The following is a 25,660-nucleotide window of genomic DNA, read 5'->3' as shown; positions in this document are numbered from 1 at the left end:
ATGGATTCCACTGACGCCTTGAATACTGTCATTTTGGTTACCATTTTTGACAGAGAGTGCAGTGTTTCCCAAGCTTTGCCAATTTTTGTTTCTATATCATGTGCTGTGTTGGTGTAGCCTCCAAGACACAGAAAATCATCAACTTTTTTGATTTCTGACCCATCTAGTGCACACAATGTCTCCTTAGATGTTGGGTTAAGGTGCATGAATTTCGTCTTTCCAGCATTCAGTAAGAGTCCAATCTGTCTTGTTTCTCGCCCTACCCGATGCAGAAGGTCTTCAACTTCACTTCAACTTCAAATTTTCCAAATCATAACCATATGAGCAGTTGAAGCTGATAATTAGGCTCTCACTTCCAGCCATTTCTTCCTCGGATGCCCTGGGCCACGATGCAGGGGAGGGAAAAAAAGAAAATAAAGATCATAAAATAAAATAAAAAAAAGAGAAATAAAGAAGAGCAGATTGATGAATTAAATGTAAATACAGAGCAAAAGGAGCAGAGTGGGACAGAGAGGCCGAGTAACTGATTATATTTTAAATTAAGAAGGAACAAGCAAAGGAGTTGGCCAGATTACAGAGTACTTCATCTCTGGAGTCTCACAGAATGACATTCAGACAGATTAGCACAACGACAAACTCATTGATTGTTGTAGCTCACTGTCCTGAGAATGTCAACAACCGCTGTGCTGACAAGCAAGGCTGTTTTCTGTATGTGTAAGAACTGCGTAGCGCTCTTAATGCTTTAATGTTTGAGTGTGTGTGGGCTGCAGCTGTAGAAAAGTTCATATTCTAAGGTTCTGCTGTTTATCTGGTAATTCTACAAGAAGTACATTTTCATTGAGGTGCATTTTTAGTTTTATCTGAGTGCATTTTAAAAAGAAGTCATTTAACTTTGACTTAGTAAAATCACTTAAAAGTAGAACAGCACTTTTAGTTGAGTCCTCTTTTGCAGTAATATTTTTTTTCCATTTTTGAATAAACAGCAAGGAAAGAAAACAACAACAACAACAAAACCCATTACAATTCCTCACCTTCAGCACTGCAAATTTAACACGTGCACCTCACCCTATAATTTGCACATAGTCTGAATAACAGCAGACTAATGGGCTGGGGTTGTGACTCATCTAATGGAAATGGTATTCCCTTCATTTGAAACAACACAAACAGTTGTTAGAAGAATTAAAAGTATTGGCAGTTTATAGGTGAATCATTTTCAATTAATTGCAACGATTGGCCACATGACAAAAATACAAGTGCAAGACTAATCTCATTACTGTGCTTTAAAAAAATGTTTTCTTAAAAATGCCCATTCTGTTTTGTAACACTGATATGGCATGGTCTAAAGTAAGTCACTGAAATGACACTTTTTGAGTGTTAATTAATGAATGATTCATTAAATTCATGCATTAATCATACATTAAAACATTTACTAATATTTTTTTCTATTTCATACCATGTTAATGATAAATTAACAAAACGAAGCTGCTAAGAAGCTATTTAATTAGGTTTTCTTATCCTTTGCATTATTGTGCATGCCTAACATATTCAGTCTTAAAATTCATTTCTGTCCTTGAATATTTACAACATCCATTTCATTGCTTCTTTAAAGTAAGCAAAACAAAACAAAAAAAGCCTAACAGTGTCTCGACTAAAAATGAAATCTCCAACCTACAGAGCAGCATCATGGGCTCTGTTTGGCAAAGTGTCATATGCTGTTATCTGTCTGTTCTCTTCACTCCTGTTTTCTGCTTTGTATGTCCATGTGTTTGTCTGAGATATATCCCAACAGGATACGAGTGGTAGTCAGGGCGGAGAGAGATAACGCAACATACTGAATTTAAAAAGGCTCCATGAAATTAGCCCTGTCTACAGTTATATGCATGTACAAAAGACAACATTTTACAGTGTGTGGTTCATCTGAGCTAAAAATATCACTCTTGAATGTCCACTCGTTCTATCTATAGGAATCTATAGGAATACCACCAGTGTTTGGGCAATGTGTACCACCCCAGATATGTACAATAACAACCCTAAATCCAACTATAGACGTAAAAGACATATGATAGCATCCCTGTGGACTAAATTTGTGAATCAACACTGTATTTTTTACTGTTAAGTTCCTAATCAACATGCATTCACAGTGTTTAACATGCCAGGCCCACATCTATTGAATTGATGTTGATTTTGGTAAGCCTGGACAGCTTAAAACACATGAAATGTGATTTTTGAAAATCAGATTGAAGCCACATTTGGAGGTAGTTTGAAACTCAATTTCTCTTGTTCTGTACGTCTCACTTTGAAGGGAAGCTTCTGTACAGCTATCTGGAAGCAGCGTACTGGAACAAGCGGATTTGTCGAGATATGATGGAGTCTGGAAGAAAGAAAGCTATGTTGTTACTGACGCCTTTAAAGCTATATTAGTATGAGCTTTTCTCAGATGGTATCCATAATCAATCCACAAAGATAAGAAACTAAACAAGACATGTTGGTCCACATATTTGCAGGCCCAAAAAATACAATTCCAGACTCCACATTAGCAAACCTCATGTAATATGGCTTCTTCTGCCATTAGAATGAGGCCATAAATGCTAGAGGAGCGTTTATTGACATTTAGATCTATTGTGTGGGAGCACAGACCTTTCTCACAGAAGACATATTAATGTGTGGTAGCAGGAAAAGCAAGTGTGCTAATGATGGCAGCATTCCATTTAGGGGATATCCTGCCATTGTGCAGTCTGCTTCATTTTCATGGCTTACTAAGACTCCTAATGGATCCAAACCATTATTAATGCATATACTCTGTGCCTGCTGCAAGAGGTCAAATTACAGTTTCCCAGTAAGTTACAGCCAAAGTGGACAAAGGAAAGCAGATCGAACAAATACTATCTGCCGACATTGTTCCACTGAAGTCAGGTAAGCAAGGGCTTTGAAAATTCAATAAAGCAAATTTTTCTCTATGTCAAAAGAATAACTAAAGCTATATGGATGTTCATCACTGCAGATATGCAAGCATGCTTGGCCAGAGAAGATGAGAAATTTAAGCAAGTACTGAAAATGCTATAGGCTGCCTACACTGTTCCTTCACAAATATATTTAAGTCAGTCTGTTGTGTGTGCTCTGCACAAACAAATGCACTGACTACTTCTGTCCTCAGCAAAAGGATTATGTTCAACAGCTGGCAATATTGTCTTTGCACAACAGGTCTGCAGGTCTCCTCTCTCTTTTCTGAAGAAAAACAAAAGAAAGTAGAGGAGTTAACTTTGAAAACAGTCTTAGCTAATTGAACTTGAACTACATTTGAACTTTGTAGCTGGCTTTAACGGTTAGGCAGTGGCTCATGACCTGGACTGATGGCTGCTGCACTCTATTGACTCACCTGTGATGTGAGTCCAATAATCCACCAAGACTCAAACACCCCTCTCATATGCTGTTATTATTTCTAATCATACACTGCACTTAGATTTTATAAAGCCCTTCATTTACTGTAAATGCCAGTAATTGTTGCACGACTGGTTAGATAAGATAAGATAATCCTTATTACTCCCCATGTCAGGGGAAATTTCCCCTGTTACAGCAGCAATATACAGTCGAGACAGTAATTATAATAACAATAATACATACAGTATATACAAGAATGAAGGATGAAAAATGAATAAATAGAGTACTGCTATACTATAAATAAACAACATCAGCAAAAAGTGGCTTGTAGAATAAATGTAAAAGTGCAGAAAATATTAGCAGTGCAAGAAATTGATGTGCAGATTTTACCATGTTAATGCAAAGATATAGGATAGTATCATGAAGTCCTTTTACAGGAGCACACAGGATCTTATTTTAAGAGCAGAAAAGTATGAGATACTAGAAAAACACCATCCAGTTCCATTTCAGTACGACTTCCCTTGAGCAGAGATACCTAAAGGATGCACAATGGCGGCTGGGAAAATATCACGTTCAACTGTTCCTGACACTAAAAAGATGGATAAATAGCTCAGCCACTCTCAAATCTTGAAAACCTTCCTGTATTATAATTGCTGTTTTTTAGCCCTTCGCTGACATGGCTGCTGTACCGTATATTAACAAGCGTGCTGCACCTATTGTGCGACTTCAATTGCAAGGCGAGACCTCGAGTAATGTTTGGCTGGGTTCTGTTCACAGACAGAAAGAGATAACGCATTAAATGTCCTTTTACTAATCTTGTCAGTGTGATTGTGGCTCCAGGACACAGCTGAAGCTGGATCAGCCTTTTGTGCACAAAGACTTGTACCATTGTTTGCTCCACAATGCCTGGCAGTGTGCATCATTCAGCTGTGCTGCCGAGAAAATCATCCCGAATACTGTCAACAATGGCGATACACACGGCTGATCTGATTGCAGTGCAGGAGCGCACGCTTTCATCTGTAATGCTGGGAAACAGATCATGTAGCCAAAGCTCTTATCTTGGAGATGAATGCTGACAGCCAACACAGGCTCTGTGTGCTTCGTCCGATATTTTTCTCCCACCTCTTAATATTTTACTTCCTCTTTATTCACCTCTGTCTCGTTGCTGTTGGTCTCTTGCTCTTTACTATCCCCCTCTTTTCTCCTCCATCTGCTTCTTGTTGTCCCTTGTCTTTTCACTATTCCTGACTCATTTTTTAAATTCCTTTTTCCGTTCCTCCCTTCTGTCTCCATTACTTCCATCTAGCCGACCTGCTTCTCATCTTTTCCATCTTCTAACCACCCCCTCCCCTTACACCAAGTGTCTCAACCTCTTCCTCTCCCCTTTCTCACCTTTCATCCTAATTCAATACCTTTCCCTCTTTCACCACTCTTTATCACCTCTCCCTTTCACTTCTATCCACACCCTCATCCAGCCATTCCTTACTTTATCGGTCTCTTCATCGCAGGCTCAGGCCAGCGTGAACAGTCGCGTTCCTTGATCTTGAGGAGATAGCTGATCCCACTGATGCTATTTTAAGCCTCATGCATACTCTCCCTCCTCTTTCCCCTCCATGGAGATCTGGCAGTCACAAAGAGAGACATGAAACATGCATTCTTCCCTCACAACCAGACTTTCTCCAGTCCTGATTGTGACTTTGAAATCAGTATAATTAACTGTATTGTCCGGGGATGAGCTAGTCTGGCAGAAATAGCAGATTTATCTCCATATGCCGGGTGATTTAATTGTCTTGAAGTTTTGTCAGAGCAGTTGGAATAGGTAGGAGTCAAGCTTTTTTTTTTATAGCTTATGTGGATTTTTTTTCCAACAGTTTTGTGTCTGCGTCATTCACTGAGTTAAAAAAAAAAAAAAGGTCATCATGATTCCGACTCTATTCTCATCTCTGGCAGCTGATTAGTCTCCGGTCGAATCCCAGTGGTCGTCCCGAGAGCGGAATCCTCGCGGACTTTAATAGACATTGCGTGTGCGATCAGTGAAAGTGCCCAAAGTGGAAAAGGTTGCTTTATGAAGACTGGGACATTGTGGCATTTTAAAATAATTATTGAGGACAGAGGGCTCTCTCTGGCATGGGAAGGGCATGACCTATATTCCACAGCGATTTTTGGTGTTTCCAGTCTAATCATTACTTTAATGTCATTAGTGAGCATAATCAGGCCTTCATTTATAAAGAATTTGGCTGAGCGCTTCTTGTTACATAAAGAATCCTCCTTTTCTATGTACTTTTCTCTCACTAGCTCATTTAATTTGCGACTTCTCCTGCTAACACTGGAATGCTGTAAATTCCTGCAGCTTTGCAGACTTACACAACACGTTTTTGAAAAGAAGGTAAGGGCTTAAAAAAATCATCAAGAACTATTGATTTTAGAGCTGAACACTCCCGAATCTACCGTAACTTAGAAATCCTGGGCCTGGGTCTCTGTGTTCATGTCCCATAAACCATAGCGAGCTAATTTTAATCATTTACATTGGATTTCTGATTGTGTAGAAATCAGTGTAGATTGAACTAATCATTAAGGTAAGTGGGCAGAAAAAAAACATAACCACTGCAACTCAAAAATAGAACTGTATATAAACATCAGATTTTTACTCTGGCAGCTTCCCAGTGCCCAAGTGCTGCGGTGAAATTGACATCCTTTGACTTACGTCTTGCTTCATTTACTGTTAATACAAAATGAAGTTTCCTGTGTACTAATTAGGAACATTAAACTCTGATGACAGGTAAAAAATAGCTCTGTAGCTTGTGACTCTGTATAGTTAGGGTCTGTTTTTTTAGTGTGGATTTATACGTACGTGTCGTTTCAAATCCTGCCTTACTCACCTGCTCGGCAGACAGCCTTGTCAAGTTTCCTGCAGATCACCTGTGAAGCTGCATCAGATTTCCTCATTAGCCTTATGGCACATACACTAAGCTGTTTACCTCTATTGTTTGTCAAACTTTAGCTGTTGGCTCCTCCCTGATTACCTGTTCTTTCCTTTACCTTCAGGCTTCTAAGCCTTACCGTCTTACCTGTCAACCTTTTGTTTGTTTGCTCGCTTTTCCTGTCAGCCTCTCTCCACCTGACCTTTTCGGAAAAGCTATTAACTGTGAATGTTTTATTGAGACAGTGGGCTTTAGGTAGGGCTGTCACGTTCGTGAAATTTTAGCTGACGATTAAAGGTGGAGTATGCAATTTATTCCAGAAGCTTTTATTTATTGACATTAATGGATAAATAAAGTATTATGGTTGTAAGAAAACACATCTGTTATCTGTAACAGTCACAGGCCTGTAAAAAGACTGTGGAGTCATTGCATTGGGTCCAAATGAGATATCTGGATGGCTGACCTGCATGCACTCCACCTGCGCCGTCATTGTGCATCACCAGTCTTCCATGAGGACAGGTAGACAGCAGATAGCACAAAAACGGGCAACAAAGTGCAGCCACACTGTAACATCCCACCTAAGCCTGCAATGTTTTGTGCTTCCAAACTTGCCAGAGGATCAAGTGCATTAACATTTATGTCTTTCTCTTTATGGTCTTCATTCTCCTCCAGTTTTTCATCGGGGCATGTTTACACATCTGAGTATGTGTTCACCATCTGTCTGCAATATAGCCTATTTGGCAGCAAGTTGTGTTTGGTGGGGTTTATGTTCACATGGGCTCTGAACCAGACGTTTTGCAAAAGTATGGATGTAGCGTATTTGTGTATTTTTAGACCTGCAGTACTTTAATGTGCTGCCGGCCTCCCTTAATCCCAGCATGGGTTTTGGAGGAACAATGGTCGAGGCAGATGACCGCCTTCCCTCAATATGGCTCTGTCTGACTTTTTTAATTTGCCTCTCTGTTCTAGGTTTGTTTCATTCCTTCCCACTGTTGAAAGGAAACTTTGGATTGTTGAGTTTTCTGTTATAGGTCTGTGTCTAAGTGCTGTGAAATGACATGTTGTGAATCTATGCTATATAAATTAAACAGAATTGAATTGAATTAACTGTGCAGAAAGATTTTAAGGGATAAAGTGGGCTTTTCTTTTCCAGTTGTAAGGTTTCAAATTCCAGTGCATTCTCTCTAGTTTCTACAATCTTGCATACTCTAGTCTTACAAATCATTGTGACTAATGATTCAAAGTCTTTCTCTTTTCATCTTTTGCCTGTATTATTTTTAGATTGCTGATTTAACCACCTTTAACCTTCACCTTTTGGCAGCAAATCTGACAAATCGCCTAATCCAAGCTATTTTACTCTACCATTGCATTTGGCTTAAAATCAAAATGTTCCTACAGCAGTCTTCCATTGTTTGGCTTTACAACTGAATCCGGGACTTTAATGTCAATAGGTGCTCAGTGAAAAGCAGAAGGTTGAACATCAGAGGCTAAGCACCTTGAAATAAAAAAAATAGTTGCCATTAAACCATAGCAGAAGATCAGGGCTGGGTATATGCGGTTGAATGGAAACAATAACTGTTATGCAAAATGTTCATGGTCAAGTCAAATTATTTTCGGTCTTTTTTCTGTTATGAATGGTGACAAAAACGGGACGTGAAAACAAAAATTCTAAGATTTCATTATGTGTATATATTCAGTCTGCTTTTGGACACAGCTGTGCCCTAAATAACTTTATTATTTAGTCATTAACTACTAACCATATAATACTTTTAAATTAAGATTTCAGTCACACTGAATCATTGTTACTTTGCTTCCGCTACTTCATGTAGAGTTACACTAGCCTTTAATTTCTGCCTGTATTAAAGGATAAGGATTGCATTGTTTGACAGTTAGCGTGTATGGACACTATTATTCTTATTACCCAGAGGGAATTTCTGAGGCACTGCATAATTTTGCACTCAGAAAATTGGACATTTGATGGTATGTGTTTTTCTGGGGTACGTGTCTTCTATGGCCTCTAAGAATGTAAGGGAGAATGAAAAACCAAATGTTAAATGTTTATTCTATCTGAGCAAGGCTCCAGTAAGTCAAGAGACTTGAAGACCCCTCTCTGTGTGTCTTAATGTAAACCATATGTAGGTGGGTCCACAAGACCTATATAATCTTACTCAGAAGAACATCCATTGTCCATTTACCGCATGATGTCTGGATCACGAGCTCGTCTGTATTAAAGTACCTTTAACTTGATCTACCGGTGTCATCTCTTCATTGAGGAGCATCCACAATACAATCATCATCATTTCAACATTTAAATGGATAAGTGCAACATAACCCCTAACAGATGCATTTGCAAGATTTTAAAGCTGTTTGACTTTGAGCTAAAAGCCAAAGTTGCTGTTCCAGAGTCAGTATCTTGTAATATGAACACCCAATAAACAAAGATGCTCCCACAAAGTACAGTAAATCAATACAGAGCTAAACAATATTTTGCTTTTAGAGTGAGGCCATCTGAAATGCATAAAGGGAGCGGCTGACCACTCAACCGCTCATCCATGAAGTATTAATCCCAAATGAATAATGCATCATTTATAACGATCCTGCCGCTGTTGATAGCGTGCAGATCCTAGAAGTGTAATAAATCCCGCAGCACAAACTGATGAGAAGCCAAACAAAAGCAATGAACTTACTTTCTTGATAACGATCCACTTTGTCACACAGTGAGAACAAATGCAACTCACGGGTCGCTGTACAGAATGTCTTGTTTATTTGTTGTACTCATACATCTTCAAAATGACTATATGCTTTGTATCTAAAGATTCTCCGATGAATTGTACTGTCTCTAAAGGCAGACATAGTAACAGGACGTGACACCTAGAATACAGAGCAACTCTCACCACTGATGTCTGTTTGAAAGTTCACATTCATTTTGATGACACGCAAATCTGTGTATAATTCAAAGATCGGAGAAACTATGACAGACAGGTTTTCATAATTCCACAGCTACCAACATGGCGTTTGATATTTCCTCGGCGATTTGTGGTGATACAAGTATATACCATGAGCTATGTGCTCCTGATGAGAATTGCTCTGTTTTGCAGGAGCTCAGTCACACAGCAGAGTTGACTTTTTATCTGATAATGTTATACACCTGTGGAGGAACAGCAGACACTATCAACACATTTGTGCTTATCTTTTTTTGTTGTTTTTTGTTTCTTTTTTTCCACTTTTCTTTTTTTTTCTGTCAAATAATCTTTTTCACAAAAACAGACTAAGTTAAATCTGTTATAAGGTTTGTATACCAACATGCTCACAATGTTTCTGAACCATTTTTTCTTTTTTTTTCTTTTTAACTTGTTTTTTTTTTCTGTGTGTGTGTCTCAGAACAACATACATCAAAACAGACGCCCCATTGTTTCAAGCAGTAGCCCATTTGCCAGGTCTGCTGTGGTGGTTTTCCGAATATTTCTTGTGTGGTTAGCAGGCTCATCAAAGGTAGGGGGAAAATAACAAGACCTGCAGTCATGTGCACGGGCTTCGCTTTCAGGGCATGACTAGAACTTCAGGAAAAGAAAATCACAGACTGCAGCAGGGGCACTTTCATATAACATATACCTGCAAATTCAACATCAATCTCACTTCCTTTTTCATACATGGCATTTGACTTTGAAACAAAATTTCACTCACACTTTATCAATAAGATTTACATCATCTGTTGTTCATTTCAGGACCAAAGAACTGAATATTGCCTAGTGTGCTCTTAAGGTGAAAACTGGTCTGTTTGATCCACAATACAACAAAATGTTTGAGTCATGACAGACACATTATTTCTAGTCGTGTTGTGCATGTAAGGTGATTTACATATTTACCTGTTTTTCAAATACTTTCTTGTTTGTGTCTCTTTATTAACTTTGTACATTGTGCAAAAACAGCTGTAGTCTACTCTAGAAGGCCACCAGGTGTCTTGGTATTTATCTTCCCTCTGTGTCTGTTCAGAAGCATTTCTAATCACAGCTTATGACAAATCTGCGTTTGAAAAGGCTCTCGGATAGATTTCTGTGACTGATCGACCTTGTTGTTGAATCATCTGAAAGTAAACAAACCCCATATATCTTAAAAATGGCAGGCAGAGTCGAGCAAACACAATCCCCAATATCAGCGTACTTCCTCGGGCTGAATACGAACAGCCCAAGATGAGCTGCTGCAGATGTCACAAATAAAACAAAATTCTAAAAGCTATGCAACAATTCTCGCCAGACAATCACAGACCTTTCACAAGAATCATGTTTGCACCTGTGTTTTAGTCAGATAATTATTGTACCGGCAACTGTAAACACACCATTTAAGGGTTATAGGAGGAACATCTGGATTCAGTCTCAAGTCAGCATGCTCTTGCTCAGAAATTTGAAAGCAAAAATCAACCAGAGGCAAACTGTAGTCTTGTGTAGATGTATTTTACCTTTGGTTCAGATCAAACAAACTAATTGGAAATGCAATCCACCTGCACAGAGATTCATATAAAACGCAGTCACATTTTTCTATGAGTTGGCTTTGTACTGAGCCAATCGTGTGTGATCGGTGAGGTCAAAGTTACGATGCTCAGCTTTAATTTGAGGGTATTTACATTTAATTGACATGAACAGCGTCAGAAATGCATCTTGGAAATTATTTTCTGGTTGCAGATCCTGTGCAATCAAATCATTGCCCGCTTTTCAGTCAAGAACGTAAAAACACACAACAAACCTCCTTTGTTAACTCGTCCTACATGTTTAGCATCACTGTCCCGATCCATTGTCCTATAAAAGTAAGTATGCCATTCAGCTAAAATGGATGTGAACACCCTCAAACACTGTTAAAAGCTGAAAGCCTCTACTTTAAACCCACAGGCACTGTTTCATTGTAAATCTGATGTCCCAGAGTACAGAGCCAAAACAACAAAAACGTGACCGTCCTAACACTGCACTGTATGGTAACAAAAGCTCCACAATTACGGTTAAACAATTCACATCTTTTGAGTTTTTAACAGGCTGTTTTTCATTATTATTTTCAGTTTCCAACATACATTTTAAGATCGGTTGCAAATCGGCATTGCTGAAACGTCTTAGTCACCAGCGACTGCCTCTGGGGCACCGTGAGACAAATGTGCTGTCGGTCCTTTTATGACACTGTTGTCTCCAAAAACAACATATGGCATATCATTTGTTATGGTTGTAAACATGTAATATGTCATAGGTGTGTATTATATTTTCCTTCATCCCTGATGGCCCGACGCTAAATGATAAAACAAGAATGGCCGTATTACATTAGCGTCAGTCTACTGCATCACTAAAAACAGAGTAGCAGCAACGCCTCATGGATTTGCATGGTATATACAGAGAGTATAATACAATTTTCTGGTTTGGTATGATGTATGGTGCTTATTTACATATGATATGTGGTCTGAATTAAAGTACTTCAACTTCAACTGATAAGATAAATGACTTCAAAATGAAAATGTAAGATTCCAGCAATGTAGAAAAATAAGTATATTCATTGTATTGACATGAGGAGAATGGTTTGTATCTAGCACCTATTGCAACCATTTTTTTCCCATAGCAAACATATGGTCACCACTGACTATGACAAGCAATCTGTTACTGCCTATGGATTTCTATCACCTGAAATACATTTTATGGGCAACATAAGGGATTTTTAAAATTATATTTAATTATAGGCCTTCAGGTAGAAAAATAACTACAATAAAAACATTTTTCAATTCTCCTTTTTATTAACATATCAGGGATTTTTTTTTAAATAAACTGATCTTTAAATAAGTTTATATTATGCATATTATATACTTATTTGTGTGCTTATAATTTTGCTTTGCAAAAAGCTGATTGTTTATAAATCGCACTCTATTGTGCTCCCATAACCTTCAATATCAAATCTATGTAAGTCCAGCCAAGTCTCACTGTGAAAAGGCTTTCCGCTGTCTCCTTTGTTTTAATTACTATTCCACTATCAAAGAAAGTCATTCTGAACCTTCAGCAATATAAATAAGTTATAAATATTTATTACTTCATAACACAAATTACATCATTCATCACAGCTGTCTATCAAACGAGATTTTTACCTGAGGCTGTTATCAACATACACATGTATTAACAATCTCATCACTTACTTTCTCTTAAAGAAACTTCAAATCAAATTTGTCTCATAATTGGAAGCCTCCTTATCCAGTGCTTCTGAGGACATGTCTTTTAGATGACCCTAACAGAAGATTTGGTTTACGAAAAAGAAACATTAAAAAAAAGATGCCTTTCTTGTACCGATACAAGATTTTAAGAACTTATTTTGTTGTTAAGATATGTTTGTCTGTATGTCCTCTCTTTTCATTTCAGTTTGGTTTTATCAACATCAAGCCAAATCAAACAAAGTACCAATAAAAAGTATTCACCCTCCTTGGAAATTTTCCACTTTTATTGCTTTTAAACAGTGAATTATGGCCAATTTATTTAGTTTTTTTTACATTAATTACGTAAGTATTCCCCCTTTCTGGTCACTATTTGGTAAATGCATCTTTTATCGCAATTACAAGATCGAGCATGTGTGGATTGGTGTCAATCAGTCTTGCACATCTGGACACTGCCTTTGCTGCAGCCTACCTGCAAAACTGCCTAAGCTCTGTCAGGTTGCTCAGGGACTGTGAGTCCTACTTAAGTTCAGTCACAAAGTCTGGGCTCTGACTCGGCTACTCCAGAGTATTCACCTTGTTGTCTTTCTTCCATTTCTGTGCAGCTTTGGCTGTATGCTTCAATATTCCATTGTCTTGCTGGAAAACTTATCTTCTCTTAAGTTGCATCAGGTTGTTCTGCAGGATTGCCCTGTGCTATGCTGAAATACTGCTGTACTGTACCTTTACTCTCCCTCTCGATCTTCGCCACATCATGATACTGCCACCACCATGCTTCACGGTGTGTTTGTGAATACATGCAGTGTTTTTGTGTTCGTCAAACATATCTGACGGCTAAAATACTCCATTCTTGTTTCATCAGACCAAAGAACTATCTTCTGGTTGACTTTAGCATTTCTGACGTGCCTTCTGGTGAACTATAGTCTAGATTAATGATGTGCTTTTTCAACATTTGCTTTCTCTGCATCCTATCTGCAAAAAGGTTGCTGCATGCACAGTTCCTCCCTCAGTTACTGAAGCCTGGAACTCTTTCAGAGGAGTCATAGGTGTCTTGGTGGCCTACCTTGCTAGTCTCTTTCTTGCATGGTTTTTAGGGACATCCCACTCTAGGCAGTTTTGTGCATGTGTCACATTCCTTTCATTTCTTAATGATGGATTTACCTACACCCCAAGGGATATTCAGTGATTTGGAAATTTACTTTTGTACCTGCCCCATTTTTAATAACCTTCTCATGGTCACTTTGAGGGGTGAATACCAATGCAGTCACTTATTTTACGTTAAAAAATGTAATCAATTGATATATTTCATAAAGATTGAGTTTCACTTTGGCGCAAAGAAGTCTTTTTTTGTAATTTCTTTTCATAAAAGTAAAATTAAATAGGTCATGATTCAAAGCTGAGAAGCAATGAAGAGGGAAAACTTCTTTAAAAAGGGGTGATGAACATTTTTTAAAGGCACTGTAAGTCATCTCAGGACACTTCATATATTACATTTAAGACCTCACAATAAAATAGTACACAGAGATATCTAGTGACTCCTCTTCTTCTCATATCAATGACTACTTTTATATTTACAATAAAAATGCAATTAACTAATCTTGCAATGACCAGGTAAATGGCATCATGAATCTAAAAAGGAACATATAATGAATGCAACATCAGCGAATGTTTGTGTGCTTTCGCTATTGCGGTCAATAATTGAATTTTCACCCTGAAATAAACGATGTTGTAAACGATGCTGGCAGTAACATATTAGCTAGCAAGCTCCTTAAATAAATAAAATTCAACCTACTGGGGAAATTAAATTGGGTTCTTGAGTTACGCTCTTATAATATAGCTGTCTGCCATCTTTGTTTCTGTTGCAATACATTGCTTTGACTTTGACAGAGCCAGAAGCACGCAAATGAACACATGAATAATAGGTAATTTTCTTTCTCTCTCTCTCTCTCTCTCTCTCTTCTTTTCTCTTCTAATAGGTAATTTTCACTGACTACACGGGCAGCTTGTCTTTGTCAGCAACTCAAGAGCTTCATTAGTAACTGTAAACAAGAACCACATCTATCAGCGCCATTGCCATACCCTATTATCAATAACTATTGATTAACTTGTCAACAGTGAGCGTAGAAAGCATCTGTCTGTGCTGGCATGGTTAGCAAATGCAACAATCCAGCTTCATTCTGTGTGTATTTATTTTAGGTGTCATATTGGCAAGGCTTATAATGACCTTGTGATTGATCGCTCTGTGTATCAGTATGCGAATGTTTGTAAGTGTTTAGTTCATTTTAGAAATGTCAGTGTGGCTAAATGCTTATGGTTTTGAGTAAATGGATAAGTGTGTGCTCTGCAAATATGTCCTAAACCTTATTTATCAACCTTACTTTCTGAACTCCACTGAATCTTAAATCAAATCCTTGTCTCTTTGCACTCATCCTTAACACAGTAACCTGGGTATTGCTTTACATTTGGCGAACGTGGCAAAAAAAATAATGCAATGCAGGGCAGTTTGACTCACTCAGGGTACATTTGCAACACAACTGATATTTGAAGAGGGAAATTAATTGAGGCGCTGATGAAATTGTACCTCCTCCTGCCTCCGAAGTCCCCAAATGTTGCCTAAAAGTAAAGTAATGAACCCAGCTGTTTACGCCACCCTGGCAGCAGAGATCTGCGGGCGCATTTATAGTGAGAGCACTGTCGGAACACCATGAATTATTAATGGATCCCGATGCAGATTTATCTGTGACCTCTAGGCCACCTGGGTGCAAACACACACACATAAACACACATTCACATACTAAATCAGTGTTTGTCTCTTTTGGACTAAAACTGTGACTCCCGTGATGCTTTGTTAGTGAGCTGATGGCAAATTACAGTGTGTGCAGTCAAGTAGCCATCAGTAACCCCAAACGTATGCGTCAGCAAGCCCTCAGGCAGGTGATCAGTATGTAGACATTGTCTTTAGCCCATTTGTATTGGTCCTCTGGGATAAATTATTCAAAGCTCCGAAGCATTCAGCAAGCTACAGCACACACCTACAGTACATACAGTAGGCCTAAACTACGTACACACACATACATACTACATACGTCAATAAGAGAACAGTCTGTTGTTTAGGATTCTTTCTAGCTTCCGTGTAGACTTCCAACCTACTGGCATGAAGGTGAGGTTTCTCCCAGAAACTTGATTTGAACGAGTTTAGTGTTAGCTCTCTTTTGTTGCAAAAGTTTTGATCTAAAAACAAACTGGTCCTTGGCCTCATGTGTTTGCTCCCTCTGTCCTATTTCCTGCTTCAGAGGCGATACTTTCTCAGCAGGTCGGACTGCCACATGTACTTCCTCTCAGGGAACCTCTCGGGGATCTTGATCTTGCGGAAGTCTTGAATGCACTTTTCCAGCTCCTCCTCGACCGTTAGCTTCTCCTTCGCGGGCCTTTTCTTGCAGGTGCTGGTGTCACGGGAGCTGGCCGTGAGGGTGCGCAGCAAGTCACTCTTCCGCCGTTGCTCGGACTGCTGGAGCATGGTGACGGGGCCCTTTTTCAGCGGCCTGTCCAGGGTTTGGACGTTGGCGTGGGGGTGGGACTGGCGGCTGACTGGGCCGCGGATGACTGTTCCCTGGGGAGAGCTGGTCTCCGACTGGCTCTCAGAACTGGAGGTGGAGAGGTCGTTGAAGGAGGTGCCGCTCTCGCCTTCGCCATCCCCTTTATGGTTCTTGCAGCAGCAGTCACATGGAGGGGAGGACCAACGTGATGGACCACCTGGAAAGGAAGAGGCAGAAAAGAAGCTAATATTAGATTCTTCGTTGAGCTACATTTACATCCTTTTCTTCCTTGCTAGACCAATCACTGTGTAGAGAAAAACGAGACGGCAGCACAAAGAAAGTCACAAATTAATCAGACAGGAGAAGAAAGGCAAAGCAAGAAGCACTAGAAACGGACAAAGAAGAAGAGTCAGCTAATGCCAAATGGCTATCACCTAGAACAAAGTGACATGACATCAGGCACAACTGCCTTGCCTCCAGTCTAATCATGGAAGTGAGCTGTCTGACTGCGACACAAGCCAGCATTGTTCAGAGAACTACTGCTGTAGATCCACACTGTCACATGAAACAAGGGGAAGAGCAGAAGCCTTTTGAACACAGAGAAAGGTCTGGATTTACACACTGTATGTGCATTTACAGTAAATCACTGAATGAAGTGGTATTTGAACTTAATGGAGAAAAATCACTACAGTACAAATGGACTATTCTTCAATGTTGCAACGAATTGTTTTAACTGTATGAGAAGAAAAGTGGCGCAGAAAACTGCCAGTCAGCCTATCAATTTAAAGACGACAAAGTGTCAAAATGTACAAATATGTGCAGTTTGACTTCTCTGAAGTGTGCTGCTGACATACTGTGTTAACTCTTGAACTGTAGTTCTTTCCAAGGCCAGTAGAACAAATGCATACTTGGAGTTTGATCAGACACTTAAAATCACTTTCAGAACAAAATGATTGAAATCCTCGTCCATGATTTTATCTGAGATCATCAGATTTTTAAACAATTTCTGCTTGACAATCGCCGACTTACATAAAATTTCTAGAATGTCAAATATGCATATGTAAAGATATTTGTTCAATTTTGACTTGATAGATTAAAAAGTACTTCACAGGATAAAACTTTCTGAAAAAATTGCCTATCATACCACATTTTTTCAGTTTGAGTTTCAATGGGAATAGACTTGGCCTTCAAGACAAATATCAGAAAGTTAAAGTGTGAATACATGTGTATTTATAGTATCTGTTCAAGAGTTAACCTTCAACCATCTGTTCCAATAAGTATAATAATTTAGGACGTATAATAGTTCACTCTGCTTCTCCAACCTACAAACTGGGGTAAGAAAATGAGAAATGAGCCCATGTTAAAGCGATATATATTATTTCAGTCATATTTGGGGGACTATTTTGTAACTCCAGAAAACTTGGATTGGGCTGATCAGCAATATTAGTGTTTTTGTCATACCTGCTCAATAAGTTGGGAAAATTTAATGAAAATAACTTTATTCATATTTTGGTTATTGAGCATTTCATTTTAAAATATTCTACATGTTCTGCTTTGTTTCATTGTGACATGCAGCTACATATGGTTTAGAAAAAAACGTCTGGTTGAAATCTGCATTATCAGTGTTTTTTGTTAATGTGTGTTTAAACATGTAGCTTCTAATGAGGGCTTCATATTTCAAATCATCCATAATCTTAGACTGTTTGTTCTAATTGTCCAGTTCTGTAGATCCTAAATCAATAGTTTAATGGGAAATCACAGTGAAAATGCAGGACTTTAATCTGTAATACTTCCTGAGATATTTTCTTCCAAACATGGCCTCAATTTCCAATGTGTAAAAAAACCTTGGTGAGAGTGAGCCATCGGACAATTTTTAACAAACTTTATCTCAGAAAATACTTAATAAAGCAATCCAAAAATTACTTACAATTTGCCATCATAAATACACATAATTAAGGACAAAGAAACAAAAGAAAATGACAGATGGTCCAGCAGAAGCATAATTTGACATGGAAGAACCCATAAATATTGATCAAAAATAGCAACATATTTAATTTTGTCATTTTCAATTCATTTAGGATCCTCGTTGACATGTATTGTTGAATTTTTCAACATTTCACCAAGTTTTAAAGTATAGATGTAAGCTAACATTCCAGATCTGGTTTCTATACCATTTCTTTATCTATTATTCATCTTTAAGCTTGAAGTTCCATCTTAGTTTTAATGCGAATCTGGGAAATAGGCTGGTTCGTGTTGCTAGAGGTGCTTCTAAAAAAGCTTGGTATTTGGGATGTGCAGTGCTCCAGGCTGAAGTGATACAGGCCAATTTGTACTGGAGAGTTTCTGCTGGACTGTTTTCCCTCAGACATTCAACACAAAACAGTCACAGCACTACTGTTTCCCCAGAACTGGAGCCTGCACTGATCGGCAACACATGTCAAGAAAGTTGTGCGGTATCTCAGCGCTGATGAGGTTGAGGGAGCTGCCCAGCACTTGGTGGTCAAGGCCAATAACGAGACAAAAGCAGCGATCCGCAATAACTGCTGAAAGGAAGCAATTGCCCAGGCTAACCTCCGTGTGAGTGCACAGTAGGCTGAAAGGCTCAGGAACCAGAGCAGCACCACACCTCTCACTGCAGGAAGCAGCCATTTATTTTTCATGCTAACCTCCTGAATAATTGAAGGGGTATCTGTTGCTGATGGACTCCTCTCTGTTTAGTGAGGAGAGAGATCAAAACCCTTGAGGCAAACACACACATGCTCTCCAGCCACGCTTCTGACTTTCAAGCCCTGAACCTCACAACCATCTACATTTCCACACACAAGCACTGTCAGACTTCAGCTGTTCCCACAGGTTCCTGTCCACCAAGTACAATATAGTACCATTGTTTCCTTTCATGAGCAGCTGAGCGTTTCACTTCAAATGAGATTATACAAAACTATAAATAATGCGACTTAAAATAAATTCTCCCTCCCTGCTTTTAATTCCCTTTATCCTCCTGCAGCATATTTGGCTTGTTCATAGAAAGACAGTGGAACAGAAATCAATTCATTCGACCAATATTTGTTCCTCACAGTAGCACTCATAAACAGCCACCGCACATCATAACTGTGTTTATGTGACTATAAATAGATGATGTATTCTTTGGATGGCTTGACACAGACTCCGGTTCAGATGCACACACATACACAAACTGCCTACTGTATGTGAGATCAACCTCAGCCATCAAAGGCATTGACAGAAATGGGACGCAACACCCTTTGTCACCCATAGAAGCTGTGGATCTCTTTAATTACTCCTGGCATTTACAGCTCTCAGCTTCCACATGCACAAACACAGATAATGGGGGGGACAGTATTATGGAATCCAAGTAGAACCTTGCAGGTATACAAGCAATTAGATCCATGTTTGATTAAAGGTGCAATCTTTATCCAGTTGCAGTGTAGTGAATGTAACCCTTTTGTAGGTGTTCAGTGGTGTCTCCTCACAGGTGTCATTTAGGCAAACAAGTTAATTTATATCACTCTGAGTAGGTAGGGGGCCCTCTGATCGATGAGACGCAGACTAGTAATTGGTGGTTTGAAAAATGGCCCCACACTCTGGAGAATTGTCATATCACCTGGTAGCTAATCTGCCTGTCCAAATAAAGTTAACACGATGGGTAACACTGTTAAAACAAATTGTCCTAAAGAGCCTTGTCATCTGATGTATGACATTCTGATCAAATTCTGGCATTTAGCAATTAAATCCACCTCCGTTCAGCTCTTCAACTTGCACCTTTTACACTGATGTGCTGCTTTGATGTACAGGTATTGTGAGCGGCTATTAGCCTAGCTAACATTGAAGACCACCAGGGAGGGATCGGATTCATCACTCTGACCAGTTGCATTTCCTGTCAAACCTTTAGCTTCGTGACAAATTGTCTGGGAAAAAAAATTCATTGAGGAAATCACTAACAGGCACTTTGAAATCCAAGCACTGATAACGCAGATTTGTAAAATAAGTGAGTGGTGTCTTCCTTATTTTCACGGCGATACTGTATTTATGCTCCCAAAGTCATGCATCAGTATGCAGCGCTGATGATATGAAGCACACCAGGTTGTGTTAGTAGTAAAACCAATTTCCCCTGCTAATTGAAGTATATAAAAAAATGTGTAAATGTATAGAGCTGCATTCTGTCATTAGCATTTACACTCAGTGGTTACAGTGTTCTGCTAATTGAGTTGGAAACCAAACCACTGTTCATGCTATGTTAGTTTTTTTCTTTTATTCTCTGTCTGCTTGTCTTGATTTCTATGTTTCTGTATTGCTCCTGCTAGCTGAGTCACTACATTTTTAAACATCACGTCCTCTTCTCCATTACAAGACAGTCCTGTGCGAGGGCACTAAAGGTCAGAGTAGCTCCATAAATAAGTCAGGTAGCACTGGAACACCACTAATTTGATTTTGTAATGAACAATGCATTGTTTTTCACAGTGGTGTTGGTCAACAATCAACTGTCATTGCTTTTGCTTCACATTTAATATCTCAAGACCTCAGTCCGCCGTTGCCTCACCATAGATGAATGATGCATTTTGGCAACGTGCTCCGGAGCTTCAAAATGTACACTGACGGAGCAACCATAATTAAAGGTCAAGGTTTCCGAGTTTGAAAGGCTATCGCGGCTACACAAACTGTCTGATTTTAATTATGCTGGGGAGGAATGATGCATCTTGTTACCGAGTGTCCCAGAGGACTCTTGCATCCATCACCCAGGTGGAAATTTGTAATTGAAAGTTTGCTTGTTATTTTTCACCTGGGGTCATTTAACCTGCAGGAACGGTGATAAATGTCCCCGCATCGTGCCTGAGTAATCCACTTAATTGGACAATGACCATGTGCAGTGGTTCTTTAAGTCAGTGATTTGAGCTAATATGTTAGTAGTTCTGTTGTACAACAGGTAACAGGTATGTAAGTTCAGTGATAAACATGGCCTGTTTCTCCCTCTATAGAAAAAGGCATACATAATTAGTATTTTAAAGCACCATTTTTTCCAGTTGTTGTTGTGAGCTATTTCAGCTATAGTTACTCCTTCCTTTCCCTCAAAAAATAACCTGTTTATACCAGTCAGGGGATGTCTTATGAAGAGGGTGGCCCCCTTCCTGTCAGTCATTCCTGCATACATGTCAGCATTTTTGGAAAGATGCAAAATAAATCACTGGAGTCGAGGAGGAAGTGCACTTACAGTAGCAAAAATGTGCATGTGATATGTAAGGCACTTGCATGTTTTCTAACCTATGGCATGTTTTGCTCATAAATCATAAAATCTTACCATCCACTCTTCACTTGTTCAATCCCAGAAAACCAGAACAAAGTAAGGGATTCATTTGCTGTGTCATTATTTTATTAAGAAGTTCAACCTAAACTGAAAATTTGTAATAAATCATGAAAAGGCTATAACTTAAGCAAACTTAGACGGCAGGAAAACATTACAGCTGATGAGGCCTTGTAAGTAATTTCCCATAATTACTCTTTTTTTCCAAAACTAAATTGCCCAGCTGCCAGTTGCTATTACAACCATGGTGAATAATATATTGGTTAATTCATCAAATAAATTAAAATACCAACAAGGCAGAAAAAAACAAACTAAAACTGGGCGAGGAAGTGAATTAAATATGCTTTCCATGAGCCTTGAGCAAGGCACCTAATCCCCAAATGGCCGCAGGGTTCAACAGCTCCTGTGTTGTGATTGCATTTAATTGTATAAATCTGAGACAGAGAAAATTACCTCCATTGCTCAGCAAATCTTTCACACCTTGGATTAAAAAAAGATTATGTAATTTAGTCTGAAGTAATAAGCAATTTTCCTTAAAACATTAATTTCCTGTCTTTGATATTAGCAGGGAGAGTACATCTATAGCATGATTGTGACTGCATTTTTCACATCAGTTTTTTGCATTAAAATATATATATATATATCATCCACCACACGTGTAGGTTGGGTGTATGTGCAGCATCCCTTGCTCTCATGTAACAGAAAGGTCACACTTTCCTTCAGGGGCTGAGTGCATGTACTATGTGTGGGAGTATGTGTAAGTGCATATACAAGTACACCCCCTGTCAAAAGTTTTGAGACACCTTCTCATTCAAATAAATTAGAACCCGTCTCAAAACTTTTGACGGGGGGTGTATGTGTGGGAGTATGTATAAGTGCACATGTGTAAGTGCACATACATGTAAAGCACACATATAGGTCAGTTTGTGTGCTTTACTGCAGCCTCCTTTCTGCTAAATACATCACACAGGTTGTGTGTGTGTGTGTGTGTGTGTGTGTGTGTGTGTGTGTGGTTTTCACCCACAGCGTGTGTGTGTACGTGCCGTTGGTCATCCCTCAGTAAGTGACATTGGCCTTGGAACTATTATCTGTATGCTGCTGGGCAGAGAAAGGGATTGCGGTGTCAGGTGGGGTTCCCATTCATGTCATCAGAGGTGTCAGACCGTCGGCCATGCCTCTGGCCAGCATCACTCAGCACACACACCGACACACACACGCACACGTCATCGCTTTGTTCGTGCCTCCGTGAGATATATTATATGTGTAGCAGTTGATTCATGTGTTCTCATGTCTCAGGTGGGCAGGAGGTCCGACTGAAGTCTAATGACTGTCACATGCTATTACGCACACACACAAACACATGGTCCTTCCTGACAGGTGCTCCAGGCTCTGATGTATTGATCTCAGCAGGGACCTCCGCAACTTGTGTTCGCTGAGGCTGGTCCGGCTGCTTCACACCACACTCGCTCACACGAGCACACAGCTAGCTTTCCATCCCTGCTGCTGATCTATTATCTATTATTCGCTCACACCAGTAATTATTCAAATGTGCGTCCGTTTTCTGGAATAAGCGGCTGCATAACATGGCAATTACACTCTAATAATAGTCAGCGTCATTCTGTGACAACGTACAAGATGTAAATATAATACAGGCTTTTAAGTTTTAGAAGAAAACACCACACTACATGCCTGAACAGCAGCATATACCCAGATGATGGTGTGTTGGCTGCCACTAGCACTTTACTTCAGCGGCTGTTCCCTGGAAAGTGCTATGAAAAATAAATAAATGGAAAATTAAGAAAAAAACAAGTCTTGACTTTGATGGAACTGAATCGTTTTCACTCTTTGTCTTAATTTCTTTTATTGTAAAGGACATTGCAAAGTGGTATACAAATAAAATTCTATATTATTATTATTATTATTAATATTACTACTACTGCTACTAATGACAATAATAATAATAATAATAATCACCTGTACCTCATACTTGGTGGCACATTGTACTTAATCATTCAGATTTTTGACCTTATTTGGGACTTCAAGACTTTCAGGTGAGTACAAAGTCTATTTAACTGACAAAGTTCAAGCAGTGTTACGGCAACTCCTTCCTTCCTGCCGGTATCAGACTTTATAATCATCATTGCTTCCAACAGACCACACACACACACACACACACACTCACTTAGTGACAGTTAACAAACTGTGATGTGCAATAAAAAAGTGCAATTCATTTGTGTATACAGTATGTTCTTACATTTTGTGTTGTTTGTATCTTTGTTTGTATTTTTTGTTATATATATTGCATATATATCGTATATGTCTTTTGTCTTTCATTTATAGATGTGTTCTTTTGATTTTTCTTACTGTCATTTTGCTGCTGTGACGCTGCAAATTTCCCCTTGTGGGACCAATAAACTATATTCTAATCTATTCTAAGACTGGCAGAACTCAGCCCAAAACACTAAACCAACTCCAACCATCCAATCTGTTGAACCAAACATCACCACTACAGTCGACAGCCTTGAAGAAAGCACTGACTGAGAACAACAGCAAATTGATGACTAAATGCATCTTTAATTCCTTTTTCTCATCTCGCATTTTAGTTTCAACAATGCGTTTGTAAAATCAAAGAGAATAGCACTCCATGAAGCACATAAACTTACTCCCAAATGTCTCTAAGCAACTCAGGCAGCGCGATTCGACTCCGCTATTGCCAAAATATTGCGTGGTGAGTCCAAACAGACTCCGATATTTGTCTCATTATGTCAGTTTGTTCTGTAGAAAAAAGGAGAAATTATGTTTTCTTCTTGAGCAGAGCTCCAAGCAAAACAAAGGAGAGTCAACTGCTGGAGTATTTGCTGGTGATACAAACATGAAAGGAGTTTTTAATGACTCTTGAATGAGTAGATAAAGACATGCAGAACATTCATTTTGGAGCAAAACATAAAGGGATTCTATTCTCTTTTCTTTTACTTTATTTTCTTGTAAAATCTCCAGGTTTTTTTTTGTTGTTGTTGTTTTTTGTCTGCCCCTCTCTCTCTTCCCTTTCCCATGCCTCTCTCCTTTACCATTCCTCTCCTAATGCTTGTATCGATGGGTTGGCGCATCAGTGGAAGTGTATGGACGATTGCCCTCTGATTGATTTCTGTCATACAGCCTCTCAGCACTGGGAGGCTGTTCACCGGAGATAAATGATGTTGGCACAACAAAAGCAAATAAACCTCTTCTATCTATCACTCTCTCTCAACCCGTTTTTTCTCCACCTCCCACCTCAACTCTGCAGCCGGCATCTCTCTTCTCCTGTGTCTCGCTCTCTGCCTCTTATCTTCCTGCCTTTTCCTCAGTTTGTCCCATTTTCTGTCTATTTCCCATTTTCTGTTATGTTTTTTTCCCTCCAGTTTATTCTCTCTCTCAGTCATTTTGCCTTCATTCTGGCAAGCCACTTGCCCCGACAGAAGGTTTCGTGTCTGACAACTGCTTTGCTCCCCAAAATTTCTATCGCAGCACTTCAATGAAGTGTTACAGCCAAATTACTGAACAGACAACACATCAGCTCATCAGTTATTTTAGGAGATAATGAAAAAAAAAGAACAGATAAAAACACGAGTCACTCTGAATGAGACACGAAGATAAGCTCGCTGATTAGAAAGAGTTTAAATTGAGTCATTTCAGCATTTGTTTTGACAAAAATGGTCATATCTGTGCATAGACCAAGTTGCATACCATCAAGGCTTATTTTGAGATGAAATGTTGCAATTAATTCTTTTTGTGCACCCACCTTCCACCGACCTGCCTCTTCTCATTTAATTCTAAAACTCTCAAGAATGCTTCAGCTTCATTAAAGCTCATTTAACTTCAAACTAAAAGTGTTTCATGGCTGCATCTGTAGGGGAAACACTTGTGTTTAGGTGAATTCAGTATTTCCTGATAGCTCTTGAATGCACCTCCATAGAGTGAGGTCGACTCCTCCCGTTGCCCCACCCCTATTGGGGGCATTTAAAACACCTGGCATCATGGCTGCCTTTTCTCTCTACTTCCTGGTTGCCACAGGGGCTCCTTTCTGTGAGGTAGGTGATATTGGGATTGTTAAAACATTGCTTGCGAATTTAAAGATTTTGTTCATTTGTATGCACATAGTGACTAAGCTGTATTTGTTTGATGGCTACCTGCCTACCTCATCATATTGGTGTCTGTCTGGATGAAGCTTGCAACAGAGAAGTTTGTCTGCTTTGGGTGATGTGGATACTGCTGACAGTCTCAAGTCTGCTTAGCAATACACCATGATGTCAAAGTATTAGATATTTTATCCAGCAGGATGTGATTAATAACTGAGGTAAATTCT

At 39.1% G+C, this 25,660-nt stretch overlaps 1 protein-coding gene across 1 annotated transcript in view; it reads right to left on the bottom strand.

Annotated features, from left to right (window-relative positions):
- Positions 1-9,040: 9,040 nt before the first annotated feature.
- The window catches only part of kctd16b (potassium channel tetramerization domain containing 16b), an 88,766-nt gene continuing 72,146 nt past the window's right edge, over positions 9,041-25,660 (bottom strand). Inside the window, exon 2 of the mRNA XM_051937729.1 lies at positions 9,041-16,221. Coding sequence (XP_051793689.1) covers positions 15,758-16,221 — 464 coding nt within the window. The 3' untranslated portion in view covers positions 9,041-15,757. The remainder of the gene's footprint in view (positions 16,222-25,660) is intronic.

This window comes from Acanthochromis polyacanthus, chromosome 17 (genome assembly GCF_021347895.1).
Source record: "Acanthochromis polyacanthus isolate Apoly-LR-REF ecotype Palm Island chromosome 17, KAUST_Apoly_ChrSc, whole genome shotgun sequence".
NCBI classification, from domain to species: Eukaryota; Metazoa; Chordata; class Actinopteri; family Pomacentridae; genus Acanthochromis; species Acanthochromis polyacanthus.
Note: the sequence above shows the minus strand (reverse complement) of the source record. Positions and strands in the feature narration are given on the sequence as shown.